This window comes from Pan troglodytes, chromosome 1, assembly GCF_028858775.2.
Source record: "Pan troglodytes isolate AG18354 chromosome 1, NHGRI_mPanTro3-v2.0_pri, whole genome shotgun sequence".
NCBI classification, from domain to species: Eukaryota; Metazoa; Chordata; class Mammalia; order Primates; family Hominidae; genus Pan; species Pan troglodytes.
Genome location: NC_072398.2, coordinates 123,636,641 through 123,651,610, shown reverse-complemented (window position 1 = coordinate 123,651,610; position 14,970 = coordinate 123,636,641). Strand labels below are relative to the sequence as shown.

Below are 14,970 nucleotides of genomic sequence, written 5' to 3'. Positions count from 1 at the left end.
AAGAAGGTATACAACCTCAAAACAAAGATCTGAAGCTCTGATTTTAGCCAACACTTAAATGAGAATAGTGTTTTAATTATATACCAGTTGTATCTGAACACTTTAAAAAACAAAACAGACATGCAGCTTGTGAATCATAAAAATGAATTCTTATTATAGAAAATGAATCTGTAAGAAAACAACTTTGCATTACAAAAATTACAGATGAAATACAAAACAAGAGATTTTAAATCTATGAAAATGCATGGCTACATCTTTTATTTCTAAAGCGTTAAACTCATTCCCACCTAACTACAGTAATCTCACTAATTAAGAAGGGCTTGATTTCACTTCTTTATTATGCAACTGGATGAAATGCTGAGTCTATGACTATCATACAATCTAGATTTTCACAAAAGCAATTTTCTTTTTATGTGTTGGGGTTTGTATCTGTGTGTGAAGACTTGGTTTCATTCAGAGCACACTTGGCTGTGCTAAGCACACATTAGCCATGGATTTCTCTCAGGGTTCTTTCTGTTGTTTTCATTCACAAGTTAAATGGATGAAATGAGGTTTTTTTCCAGCCTTCCTAAGGGCCTCAAAGTCATATCCAGCAGACTTGCAGGGTTCTCAGGTGAAAGCAAATTGGAGAAATTTTTAAAATGTAATTTTGGTTTTTACTCCAACTACTTTCAACATGGATTTGTAAAAGACTGCTAGGATCATTAAAATCAGCATTGAAGCTATGTTGAGCAAGATGGATAGCTGCACTAGAAAAGCTATAACAAGAGTCATTGTGAATGAAAGGAAAATTTTGCTCTAGATTTGTTGGTAGCCAAGGCACAAAAATTGGAAGCATAATGAGTTACAGACTCATGTCTGATAATATGAAAGAACACTAATTTAAAGAAAAAATCTTTTCTGTCTGAAATTTTATAATTTAGAGGAACTCTATATAAACAACATCGAACAACACAATTGACAGTATTTTCAACAGGAAATTATTTAATGATGGGCAACTTGCTATTTACTTCCTACATATCCCATCATCTTCTTAATGCACAATAGAAGCTGTCTTTCTACTGATTTTATACCTGCTACTATCAAAGTACTAGGAAGGTAAAAAAAAAAATGAATTTAACTCTTTGGTTTGATTCCTAGAATGCCTAAATTAGTCCCATGTAGGAACTATAAACTTAAAATGTGAAAAGGGGACCCTGACTTCAAGAGCAACTCTGTGTTCTTACACCTTGAATTTAGAATTAAAATAGGCTACACATTGCAAGTATTAAGAGAATGGATTCTAGAATAATACTCCCTAAGTTCAAATTCAGTTTGAACACAAACAGTTAAATTTATATCTCTGTGCCTGTTTGTTCCTCTATAAAATGGAGATAATACTAGCACCGACTTCATAGGTTTTGCAGTGAGAATTAAATGAGTTAATTTACCTTAAATGCTTGGAACAGTTACAGCCACATGGTAAGGATTATTAAGTGATAGATTATTAGCTTTTTGTTATTTTAAATGTTTAAATTCACACAAAGTAATTCTTCTACTCTTTTGGTGCCTTACTACTTATACTTTAGGTTCTTCCTCCTGAAAATCCACTGAAAGTCAGTCACTCTGAAAACAGAAACCTTTCTACAGGAAGGGTGTGCAGTGGAATAAACTATGAACTGGTGGTGTATTTAAAAAATAACATAGGAGGAATTTTCACCCCCCTAAACCAACTGCATTTGGAGAGGCTAAGATTTTTTTATACTTTAAAAGAACCTAAAAAGTATTTTATATTGAAAAACCTGGAGATGTTCAGCAGATCATATTTTGAACAATTTTAAAGTGCAAATTTCATTTGTCATTCTGTCATCTCTATGCCTATACTCCCCTCCCCAATCTATATTCTCAAAAGTCTAGGACGGAGCTGGACAGGCCCTTGTCCCCAGCAGGAAGAGAAGGGAAAGGAGGAGAGGGCACATCTAGTAGCCACCCCTGGAGCTCTCAGTTACAGCCTCACACCACCATGAGAATCAGTCTCCAGGACCTTCTCAGTCTCCTTTGATCTACCTAACAATGGTGGGCTGGTCGGGGGTTAGGCGGGGGAGGGGGGGCAGGAACCAAACTCAATTCTATAAGCACTTGGCAGTTATTTCTTGCCTCATTACCATTGCCTTATCTTTCTTTCCCTCTAAAAAAAAAATGGATTTAAAGTAGCTAAATATGTATGCAATGATAAACTTGCTTCTTGGAGCCAGAGGAACTTTGCGAAGGTCCACTCCAGAATGGGATGTGAGATGTACAGCCCAGGTATGGTTATGGATGCCCCACGGATTCTGTGGCTAGTGAAAACTGACCTACCTCGCAAATAAAGTGCAAAATTAAAAAAAAAATTCACAATCATAACTATTGAAAGGGAAGCAGAGGAGGCCTATAAACTGGAACATGGAGAGAAAGAAGGTCTTCAAGAGAGGAGAAAAAATAAAAATCACAGAGCTTACAAATTACAAAAGTGCTTCACTATTTACTTATGAGAAGATTCCTGAGCAGCATACAATCATCTGCCTTGGAGAGTGAACACACCTGGTATAGGGTGAGAGCTGCTTCTTAATATTAGTTTGCTATATTTCTCCCTTAAAACAAACTCAAGTTTCCAAATGGATTGACTAGCCTCAGAGCTTACTATAATCCTCTATACACACAAAATAGAGATTTTTAGTACAGTCACACAGTAAATAAAAATTATACTTATATTGAAGAGTGAAACAAGTCACTAAAAAACTGATGTTATATATTTTTAAAAATCAATGTGAAAATTAATTCCTTGCATCATAGGCTTACATGTAATTTAAAAAGTATAAAAGTGCCTGTGAGAATTATTTAGTACACATGAAAATTATTACCCACTTCTTATTGGCATATTTTCTTTCTGTACGCACACCCACTTCACATTACTTAATTAAAATGAAACCATCTTCCTTGGAAAAAATAATATATATATCTAAAAGGATAAGTGTTAAGTAACACTGAGGTAAAGTTCAGAACTCTACAAGGTTTCTTTCTCAATAATATAATAATAGCAATGAGAAAGTGAAAGAAGGCTGCTTTGCAAGATCCTTGGCACTGCTGGAAGAATCCTGATAGCCCTAATGAAAAATCTTACCTGTCAATGAAACACTAAAGGAACTCTTTGGTTAATTTATTTTAGCTCTAAAGAAACTTATATGGCCTATTAAAAAAATCACCTTGTTATGCATTCTTTGGTCTAGACTTTAGGTTTTAAAATATAATCAACAGATGCACTGATTAGGTGCATATGAGCCTCTTTATATCACACTCTTGATATCCTATATGTTCAAATTATGTACTTATGCAAAAAGTAGAGACAAGCACCTCTTATATTTTGCTGTCCTTTTTCTTATTTTTACTAGATGTTAGATTAAAAACATACTAATATCACTTTTAAAGAGAGGTTTTAATTGTTAGATATTAATTTACAAATCATAATTTTCATTGTTACTTTGAAATTTTCAGATTACTGTACTTTTGGTTCATATAACTAATCACACATAGTTTGTATTTTATTTTTCTATGATTTCTAAAAATGTTTTGCTATGGCCATTTGTGGGGAGGGGCAGTCAGGTAAGAAATCTGTTATTTTTGGTTGAAGGTCAAGGCAATGATTGTCTGGGAACCATTAAAATCTTTTCTGTCTGAAATTTTATAATTTTGGGGAACTCTATATGAACAACATCAAACAACACCATTGACAGTATTTTCAACAGGAAAGTATTTAATGATGGGCAACTTGCTGTTTACTTCCTACATATCCCATCATCTTTTGTATTTTTTTAAATAACTTTTTTTTGGATTTTTTAAGTAACTTTATTCTGAGAGGTAACATGGATTACGTACTTCTAAGCCATTAGGAGACTCTATGTTAAACCAAAAGGAAATGTTACTAGATCTTGATTTGATCAATAGGATGTGATAATCATCATCTTTCTGCTCTAATGGAAAAGTACTAGAAACATGGAACCATAATCTTAGATGAACAACGTTAGAATTTGCACTAATTCTACGGAATTTCAGTAATTCGGCAAATGTCGGGCAGTGACACAACATTTCATGACGGGGACGCATCTACCAACTTCTGGCGATAAGGGCCACCCTTCCCTCTGTACTTACAGTCCCATTTCATACACAGTCTTTGATTAAATATTCACCTTTTTTCTCTACCTAAGACCTTCAGACAGTGACAGTGAAAATTCCTTGGATTTAACTTTTGCATTTTGTTCACAATCACTTGGTTGTTCCCTCTGTTTCTGTTTATTTCTATTTATTTTAAAAGGCACATTTAACAGTGTAAAAGCCCAAGCCTGGTTAAGTTAGCAAACAACTTGAAATGCAAAGGTTATAAAAAATATTTAAAATGTTAATCTTACCTCTGGTAGTTTGAGTGTCCCTTGTTCTGAAAGAAATGTAAAAATTGGCATTGTCAGTGTAAAGTTATTTTGTTTGGTTAGCAACCTTAGCTTTCTCTGCAGAGTGGTAAAACACCACTGCTTTGTTTTCTTAACTGATACCTGTAATATATTTCCACGGTCCCTCAGGCTGGGCTAGTAATTATTTTGCAACCTTGGTTCTCTTACCCTATTGGCTTGTCAGGAAAGCGACTCACAGTTTTAAATGACTTCTAGGTTATGCTTAACTTTTTCCATTGTTTATTAAGCAATGTCAGTTCTACCACATAAAGCTCCTTAAAACAGGGGCTTACACTAAATTTATATGCATAAGAGAAAGCTAAATGCAACCTTTCTTTCAACATGCCTCGTTTTAAGAATCTGAAAACACTAAGCTAACAAAGGTACTGCATTGACTATTTGTAACAATTGCAAATTATACATAGTACAACATTTCGTGTGAATTGTTTTTTGTTAAGTGGCTATAACTTTTATTTTTAATTTTGGCAGAAATACAGTTTGAGTTAAAGATGGAACTTAAAAAAAACTGAGTCAGGATTGATTTTAATGCTAATTTTCTTTTCATATTTAGTTTACCTCCAGAAATAGGAAGAACAATTCCTTCATTACATTTCAGGCCCTGTAAATGCCTAATGGTTACAAGGGCCCTGAGATCTTCAAATGCGTACTATAGTAGAAGAGCAAAGGATCGTTCTGGGGATAAGGGCGCACACGGCACTTGGAAAACTGGTGGGCAGCATCTTTGCCTCCTTTGCCCATACCCAGGAGCACTTATACATGTTCTAACTTCTCCAGACTGACAGGAAATCCCTCATCATCATAAGCCCAGGCCTATACCTTCCCCATCCAAAATGATCCTCTAAAGAAGCATCTGAAAAGATGCCACAGAGAGACATCAGGACAGAAAGAGCAGGCCTAAGTGGGAGCTCTGTAGGATGTTTCTTTAAGAGATTCTAAGAAGCTCCCAGCCAGAGTTGAAGGGGAAAACTCCTGCCAGGCCACCTGACTAGCTGCCACAGATTGCTTTACACAAGAAGATTGCCTGGGGCATGGAACAGGAGGTTGGTTTGTTTTTTCTTTTCTCTCTAGCTTTTCTTTTCTTTTTTTTCTTTTTTTAAGGAATACTTCTGATTAATGGAAATGGAAGATCCATGGGCAGAAAGTCACCTTCAGAAGAAAAGCTAAGTCCTCATCCCTTTGTCAATTTCAAACCCCATCACCTTGGCTTTCACAAATAACTGCCTTCTATGAAGGCATCTTTGCTAGCCCTGAAATCAACCTTTACAAAGGAGTATTCCTGGACAAAAAGTTACTTCATTTCTTCTTTTCCTCCCTATTGGAAACACATAACGTTTCAGAAGAAAGATCGCCCAAGAGCGCTGGTTTGGGAAGAGGTTCTATAAAAGTGCCATTTGGCTGGCCCAGGCTTAGAACCCAGGTTAGGGGAATTTGGGTTCTTGACAGAACAGCTGTGAGACTTGCTTCACTGGTTTGCCCAGAAAGACCCATATACACCAGAATATCCCTATTCCCCTACTGGTGAGTTAGAGTCTGAACTGAGAGTCATAAACTGCAGGAAGCGCTAAACAGTGGGAGCAGTTTAAGTTTTCCATCCAAGGAGATTGAGGAAAGCTTTCTACACGAGCTCCAAAATTGGGGAAACCTCAGCTCTTTTGGGTTCAGTGTTCATAAATGAGTGTGCATCTGAATTTCAATTCAAAAATAATTATTTTTTTCTGATTCTTCCCATGGAAGTGTTTTTAGGTCCTTGCAAACTAAGTCTTTTACAACATACTTTAAATGTATTGTTCATGGCATAAAACCTATGATAACCCCATGTGTCAGTAGTTGTCACACCATGTTCCATGAGGGTTCTCTGGGTGACCCCCAGGAAGAGGAAACAATGGTATTTATGGTGGTCAAGTAGCTACGGAGACACTTGCACCTCTTCATCAGAGGAGCAGATCCAGGAACAGAAGTCCTGCATTTACAGGCTCTTCATATCTTGTGCAGGGTTTGGCTGCCAGGTGGCCAGCTCTTGGCAGAAGAGAGGATCCATCATAGAACACCAGAGGCTGTGAGACCCAGACACGGCACTGATGAGACTGGTACAACACTGGGAACAAACTAGACTTAGCTGTCTACCTTACTTAGCTATCCCTCCTTTATTTCCTCCCTTGTCATTGTCTCTTGCTTTCTTCCTCTGGTGTCTCATCAAGAGAAGCAACTTTCCTCACATTTCTGATTGGGTGCTTTAAGAAATGCTCTACGCAAAGCCTTCTCTGTGTAACCCAGATAGGAAAAATTGAAAAGGGGCTTTGTGCTGGATGCAACTCCAAGGGCATGAGTCCTTTAGTAGGGCTTCCCCTTTGCCTTTCTCCTTGCCATCCCTTCCTGTCCTCATGGCCACCACATTCACCCTCTGCCAAGGAGAGGCCTGCTGCATTCATGGATACGGCATAGAGCTGTTTGCACTCTGATCTGATCATGCTGAGTGTGCCACATAAATAGCAGCTCCTGGAAGTCTGTTTTTATTTAATCATGTTTCATGGTAGGATTCTGTAAATTTTCTAAGAATAAGGCAAAAGCCAAAGGAGTATCAGTAACTCTTAGAATCTGCTGAGTTCAGAAATTCTTAGCCAGGCTCCTGTATTTATGCTTTTGTGCTTGTGACAGTGACTATACCATTAAACAGACTGCCTCCTTTATAAACACAATCTAAACTGTCATACCCACACTAATGCAATAGCCTGTTCACTGACACTAAAATAATAGTAAGGAGAGAAAGGAAAACCCAACTGCAACACTGAAAATACATATATTTTTCAAAGTAAAGTTTCATTCTGGCTGAAAAAATGGAATAAGAAACCTTTTTGTATGGAGTATTCTATGGAAAAGTTGCTCTAAGTTTTGAAGCCTGCAACCCCATTTTTACTTCCTTTTGGTATCCACCTGAAACTACTATGGTGGGCACTTGGATCTCTAGAAAACTCTGTTCATGCCTTAGTTCTGCAATAGAGCTGAGATAATTAGGGCTGATTATCATCAAATCTATTTTGGCTGTACTCTGACCTAGAAGAAAGGTTGGCTGCTGGTTGAGATGGGATGAAAAAGTCTCTCTTTCTGTATCTCTCTTTTTCTCCTGGGAACTTTCTTAGGATTGTAATTCAATTCTTCAAGTTTCCAAAAGTTTTTAATCCTCAACTTATATTTACCCTGCAGCCTACTTCTCAGATTCCTATTGATCAAACTATAAAACATTCTTCCCCTTTCAAGAACCTTTCTAGATGGTGACTCATGGGCCCTCAAGGGGTTTATACCTTGCATTCTTTCATCATGTCCCAACTGGCTTAATATAATTCTGAGAAGTGGTGTTGCTGAGGTGCTTGGAGCCTTTGCAGAACTCCATCTTTAATGCCAGCACAGAGTTCAGTGTGCATTATTGGTGCAAGAGAAACAATTTTCATGGAAGCTTTAAATTTCAAGTGAAAATTTAAATAATTTTCACTTGTTTAAATATAAAATTCAGTCCTATTTTATTTGTTTTTCAATACAAGTGGCTCTCAATTCATACATTATTGCACAATTTGCTTTGTCTCTTATCTGAAGTTCTATTCAGACTAAACACATCAATGTCCAGTAAAACTGCCTATCTCAACAGGGGCCACAGAAAAGTAATTACCAGTACAGTTTTTGAAGGTACCCTATCATCATGACTAAAGTGCTATTTCTGTGAGACATTACAACTAAAAAATGGTTGGACTGATCAAATTTTGGAGAAAGTTCACTTTCACAAATGTTATGTTCACTACTCAGATATACAGCAATGTTTTAAAAAGAAAATAAAGCAAACCATAAACTATAAATAATACTTAGAAAGAGGCTTTGATTTCAAGTCTTTTCAGGGGCTCTAATAGGAATACAACCATATAATAGATTCCAATTCACATTAATAATTATTAATGTACCATTAAACTGACCCAAATAGATGGAAGGAATAATAACTACTCAAGTATAAAATTGTCTTTATGAGTTTTAAGTAATATTATGCAGAACTAAAGTCATTTTTGGTTATGAAATCAATGGTCAATCTTCAGCTCACGTAAAAGTACTGTGATAAAATGCCTAGCAGTAGAAGGCTGAAATAAAATTGTATCCTGAAAGCTTATCTTTTATGTTAAAATATAAAATATGATTTATAAAGGAGCCCGGTTCAGATACCAATGTGGGTGCAGGTTCTACGTAGCAGTCTCTCAGTTTTAAAGCACTAGGATACCACAGCAACGTCCTTCCAATTAGGAGTGGCTATAGCAGCAGCAGGAGCAGCAGCTGGCCTAGATAAATGTGCAATTAAACAGATAAGCAAATGGGGATCTGCTTCAGTTAAATATTAGGGCAGCTGAGGCTTGCATTCTCACTAAAGGAAAAGATGCATTATACCAAAGTCGTTTGCTCCAACAGTATTTCCCTTCCAATGTTACTTTGTTTAAACTGAGAGGATGCAAAGCAAGCTATACTGGTCAATGTCAGAGTAAGAAGTGGAGACCAAAGGGGCTTAGTCATGTAGTGTAGTGGGGGGAAAAGCAAATGTCCATAAAGATTGCTGTCTGGGATTAGACCTTCGCGGTGGTGTACTGTGAGAAGGAAACGACACCCTAAAATTACATTAGCTTTGCAGTGACTTGTTCAGAGAAGCTTGCATAGTGGAGTTCATACCTGTTCATTATTAACGTTGGAAAGTTTTGGCATGCACTTCAGAGCTCCTGTATGTGTTGATCATTGAGGTTGCCATAGTGAATGTGAAGAAGTCAACTCAAGTTCAGGGAAAAGGAGAGTGGAACTGCCTGTCCTTTATATCCATGCACATCCTCAAATGTTAAGACATAAACTAATCATCCAACATTCAAATTTGTTTCCAAGTTGCATAGTTTGTCTTATTAACAAAATTAACTTAACACATCTTTTTTTCATACTTCAAATGTACTTGAGTTAATAATCTGTCATAATCACATATTAATACAAATGAGGTGCTTCATTCAGAAATGCACTGCATTTTTGTCAAGTAATTATCATTTCCAGGGTGAATGAAGACTAGATTAATATAAGGGATATAGAGCATGAAATATAGAAGGTTTTCCAACCCAAGGAAGACAACATCCAAAAAGGGCTATCTTGAACAAAAAGAAGTGTTAAGAGATACTTCAAATGCTTAATAATATTTAGCCACATCCTATAACATCATTAAAAATTATATTCTGGTTGAAATAGTCCTATTACGGGAAAAAGCAACAACAACGTGATATTAAGTGCCACTCCTCTGAACTTGGTACTAAGGGGTGGACACAAAAGATGAGAAACATATTCCGAACAGCAAAGGAGCATATAATCTAACAGGGGTAGAGACAGACACCAAATAGTCCATGTGTTTCATTACATTGCCCAGCTTCCCTTGCAGTTAGGTTGAAGCCATGTGACTAGTTTCAGCCAATGGACTTGATAAAAAATGGCACTGCTTACTTCCAGGCCATGGGTCTGTAAGTCAGCAACCCTAGAACCCATGTGTCAAGCTGGCAAAGTCACAAGATCAAACTGATCTGGGTTCCCTGATTAGAAGGGAGCTACTCTGCAGGGCCACTGAACTCACAGTAAACAGTGCATGTGTGAGAAATAAACTTTTATATCTTAAAGCCAATGGGACCTGGGGGTTTGTTAGTTACCACAGAACAGCCTAACCTTGGCAAATGCATAAAGCCTACATAGAAATAATTAGAGAACAATTTAATTCAGGCTACCATTGGATGGTCAAGGTACGGTTAATGATTGGCAAAGAGTTTGGACAGAAAGTAATGAAAGGGTGGTCCTTGGAACTGTTCGGAGAAAAGGGAGCATGTTTCAGGGAGAGGAAATAGTAAGAGCCAAGTGAGAACTCTAACAGTTGGATCGACTGGATCAGGGAGTAGATTTTTTCAGAAAGGGAGGCATTTTTGTCATCAGGCATTCTGTGAATTGCTTCATTTTCTTGCTACTTATTAATCTAACCCAGGTGTCTCCTCTCAAAGGCCTAACAATCGATGCTTAGGCCATGAGCCTTTCCTTGCAAAAATACTAGAAAGGAATCTAAAAGGTCTACCTAATTTTCTACCTTTCATTCATAAAGTACCAGCCAGGGACTCAGGTAAGGTTTTTATTCCACTTTTCCACAATCTAGTCAAGCTCTAGTCTCTACGAAGGTGGAACCAAAACTGTACAATCCCCTGCACTCTCCTGTTTCTGATTCTAAGATTATAGTGATCTTCAGGGCCCAGAAGCCCTGCTACACTACAGTGGTACTCATTTGTCTGTCCATTTGTTGATCCATTCACTCACTCCATTCCTCACTACTTCCTTGAGGTCAAAACACCAATTAGGTATGGCTCCTATCATTGAGAGGGCTGCAGTCTAATTGAAGAGATGAACATAGAGTCAATTATAATAAATGTGATAAAAGTAAACATATGATGTCAGGGGAGCACAGAGGACTGACAGACTAATAAAGCCCAGGCATTAGGAGTGTCAAAAGGTTATCAAAGTGGGGGCAACATCTGCATTGACTTTTTGAAAATGAACATTAAGTTTACTAAACAGAAAAGAGAAGGAAAGACAGTAAAATAGAAAAACAAAATACATGTAGATACATAGACATAAAAAAACTGGTTGGAGAACTGTGAGTAGTTAAAGAGAGTTGTGTTATAGGTTGGGGGATAGGAGGAAGTGGTAAAAAATGAGCTGTACAAATTACTTGAGCTTTGTAGGCCATATTGGAAAGTTTGGACATTATTCTGTAAGAAATGTAAAGTACAGTATGTGAAAGAATGAAACCATCAGACTTAATTCTAACGGAAGATAATTTTATAAATTATATAAGAATAAGATTAAGAGCAGGGAATTAGGAAACTTTTGAGTTGTTCAAGCAAGAGACAATGAGATTTTCTGTGTATATCAACACCATTATCAATGCATCCTAGAGAGACTTAGGAGGAGAGCTAAGAAGAACAGGAATGAATCAAGATGAGGAAGACGCTGACACCCAGGTCTATGTGAGTGTTTGGATGGTGGGCCTTTAACTAAGACAAAGCATAGGAGAGGGAAGTTTGCGGTAATGACTAATGAGGTTGATTTTAGTTATGAGACATTTGAGGTCAATGCAAGACGCATGGGAGGGGATATGTAAGGAGAAGATGGTAATTTAAAATTCATACTTCAGGAGAGAAGTCTTATGCACAGATGGACCTTTATCTACCTGGGGTGTGGGTTGTAGCTAAGCCAGGAAAGTCAATCAGATTTCCAAAAGATGGCATGGGCGCATGATGGGTTGTGAAGGATAGCATCAAGGAGGATGATTAGCAGTGTTAAATGAAAGAGAAAGGTCAAGTAAGGTAAGGCCTAAATGTGATGTGCCATGGATCTGTCCATTAAAAGGTAGAGTAAAAGATTATCTACCTCTCACTGAGCCCCTGGGTTACCCTGTCATTTTGTACAACTAGTACCTCTTCTCCATTTGACTATCCCTTTCTATAAACAAGTCTGATGTTGAATAAAGATAGCATGCTCCCCCTCTTAAATTTTTTATTTTATTATCTTTAATTGACACATTCAAAGCCAGAGGTTTTAAAATGTTTTGTCCTGCTTTGTAATCAAGTACACAACAAAGTTTAGAGAATGATGCTACTTTTTAATCAATGGTATCTGTATAAGCAAGCATTATCTACAATCTGCAGGGAACCAACAGTATTACACATATTTATGGGGTACAGTGTGATATTTCGATATATGTATACAAAGTGTTACAACCAAATCAAGATAATTAGCATATCTATCACCTCAAACATTTATCATTTCTTTGTGTTGGGAATATTCAAAATCTGCTCTTCCAGCTATTTGAAAATATACAATAAATTATTGTTAATTATAGTCAGCCTATAGTGCTATAGGACATTATAATTTATTCTTCCCATCTGGGTGTACTTCTGTATCCATTAACCAACCTCTGCCTACTCCCCCTTTTGGAATTGCCTTTCACGCCAACTATCCAATGTTTATAACAACTCCTACTAGTCATAGCTTTCTGGATCACAAGTGGACTCCTGATCCACACCGATCCAATCAGGATCTCTTTTTGTTGCTTGAGAGTATAGTTAGACTATGTTAAACATTATTGCTATAAAGCTCTGTAAAGTATGGGTGAATTTCAAACCACCTATGATTTAATATTATGGGGGGGTCTGATCTATGTAAACATTTGAGTTTGTCTTAAGTCAGTAGTACTCCCTTGCTTTCAATTTGGCTGTTGAAATGATTTCCCTCAAAGTCAAGTTCTGCTGAAATCATATCACACTCTTCTCCATGCAAAAGCCCTATTCAAGTAAACTAAGTCTCCATCCCCTGGATATATCTTATCCCTTTTCCTGCCCTCCCCTACACCAGCATTTCCTCCAAATCCTAGGCCAGTCATGAAAAACTATATTACTGAACTGCAGCAAGCAATTATTCCTGGATGCCCAAAGGATCACATAAGACTTAAGTCAATGTTGAGCTTGAGAAGCTGAGAAGCAGCTCATAAAGTCTAGCTTGCCCAAGACTTCAAAATAGTACCTACTTTACCACACTCACATCAGACCTACCAAGCTCAAACTCACACTCTACCCACAGTTACCACCTATACCAGGGTAAGAAGGAATGAGTGTGAGAAGATGCCATGGCTTCCAGCTTTCAGAAGGTACAGGCTACTGATGGAGTGATACAGAGATTCTTCTTCCCCCTGAAGACATTGCCCCTTATAAGGGCTACCCAGCAAACCCCGATCTGATAGTGAAAAAAGGAAGCCTCCTAGGCAGGTCCTTACCATTTCATACCGCTAATGAACTATGAGCATTCGGTGTTACTGGTCTCTCAAAATCTTGAGCAGGAAAGAACTTAAAAGAAGGAGAGAGGGAGAGAAAGGGCACCCATGTATAAAACAGAAGGGGAATGGAGGTCAATGGAAATATGCAAAACAGGGAAAAGAATCAAAAGAGCAAGAGAATATGTTACAAACTCCAAAAAGCAAATTTAGCCAGAGGTTTTAAAAAAACATTTTCCTGCTTTGTAATGAATTACATAACAAAGTTTAGAGAATGATGCTACTTTTTAATTGAGGATATCTTAGTAAGCATTATCTACAATCTGCAGGGCACTAACAGTATTATTCTTAGTTATCTTATTTTCATATATTTATGACCTTGTTTCTTCATCTTAAAATAAGAGGCCCTAGAACTGAATGTGTCTTAAGTCCATCCGGTCTTGAGAGTTTCCATGGGAAGAAGGTAGGTATGGTCCCCAGGGATGCATATCTTCTCGCAGCACTACAGAACATTCAAACCTAAAAACACTGGGTAGTTACTAATTTAATTAAAGTGTTCTGCCTAAAAAACCATTAGAAAATTACTCCCTTTCACTGAGAAAGGCAAGCACATGATTACTTACTAGGATTCAGTACTGGGCTTTTGACACATCTGACATATCATCAACACAGCTCATTCATGTAACTGGTAGCAGAGCCCAGTGGTAAGAACAAACTTAGGGGCTGGCCTGCCTGGATTTGAATCTTGGTTGTATTGAACAAGAAACTTAGACAGATTGCGTATTTCTCTGTGCTTTGGTTTCTCATCTGTAAGATATCAATAATACCAACTTCACAGAATTTATATAGGAGTAAATGAGTTAACAATGGTAAAGTACAAATGGTTCCCAATTTTGGATGGTTCATTTATGATTTTTCCACTTTACAACGGTATGAAAGTCACATGCATTCAGTAGAAACCAGACTTTAATATTTGAATTTTGATATTTTCCCGGGCTAGCAACATGCCCAATGAGACTCTCTCATGATGCTGGGCAGCAGCAGCTAGCCACAGCTACCAGTCAGCCACAAAATCACAAGGGGAAGCAAACAATACAGTGTACTGTGTTGCCAGATGATTTTTGCCCAACTGTATTTCAAGTACTGTGAGCATGTTTAAAGTATGATAAGCAAAGCTATAATGTACAATAGGTTAGGTGCATTGAATGCAGTTTTGACTTACGATAGTTTCCACTTACAATGGCTTAATGAGGACATAACCCCATCATTAATGGAGGAGCAGCTGTACTGAGAACAGTACCTGGCACTAAATAGGGGTATTTGCTTAAAAAGATTTTAAAATCTAAGTGCTATTATTGGCCCTATTTTACAAGGTGTTAGTCCATTCTCACACTGCCAGAAAGAAATACCTGAGACTGGGTTATTCATAAAGAAAAAAGGTTTAATTGACTCCCAGTTTAACACGGCTGGGGAGGCCTCAGGAAACTTACAATTATGGCAGAAGGCAAAAGAGGCAAGTCTTACATGGAGGCAGGCAAGAGAGCAAGCCAGAGCAGGGAAAACTGCCTTATAAAACCATCAGATCTCCTGAGAACTCATTCACTATCATGAGAACAGCATGGGGAAAATGCC

General features: G+C 37.4%; 1 protein-coding gene across 6 annotated transcripts in view; it reads right to left on the bottom strand.

Moving 5' to 3' along the window:
- The window catches only part of VAV3 (vav guanine nucleotide exchange factor 3), a 401,666-nt gene that overhangs the window by 115,406 nt on the left and 271,290 nt on the right, over positions 1 to 14,970 (bottom strand). For 5 of the 6 annotated variants that reach the window (XM_016923622.3, XM_016923599.4, XM_016923606.4 and 2 more), the window contains one exon: positions 4,422 to 4,447. The exons of the other annotated variant lie outside the window; for it this stretch is intronic. In XM_016923622.3, the coding sequence (XP_016779111.2) occupies positions 4,422 to 4,447 (26 nt within the window). The remainder of the gene's footprint in view (positions 1 to 4,421; positions 4,448 to 14,970) is intronic. 6 annotated transcript variants of the gene reach the window in all.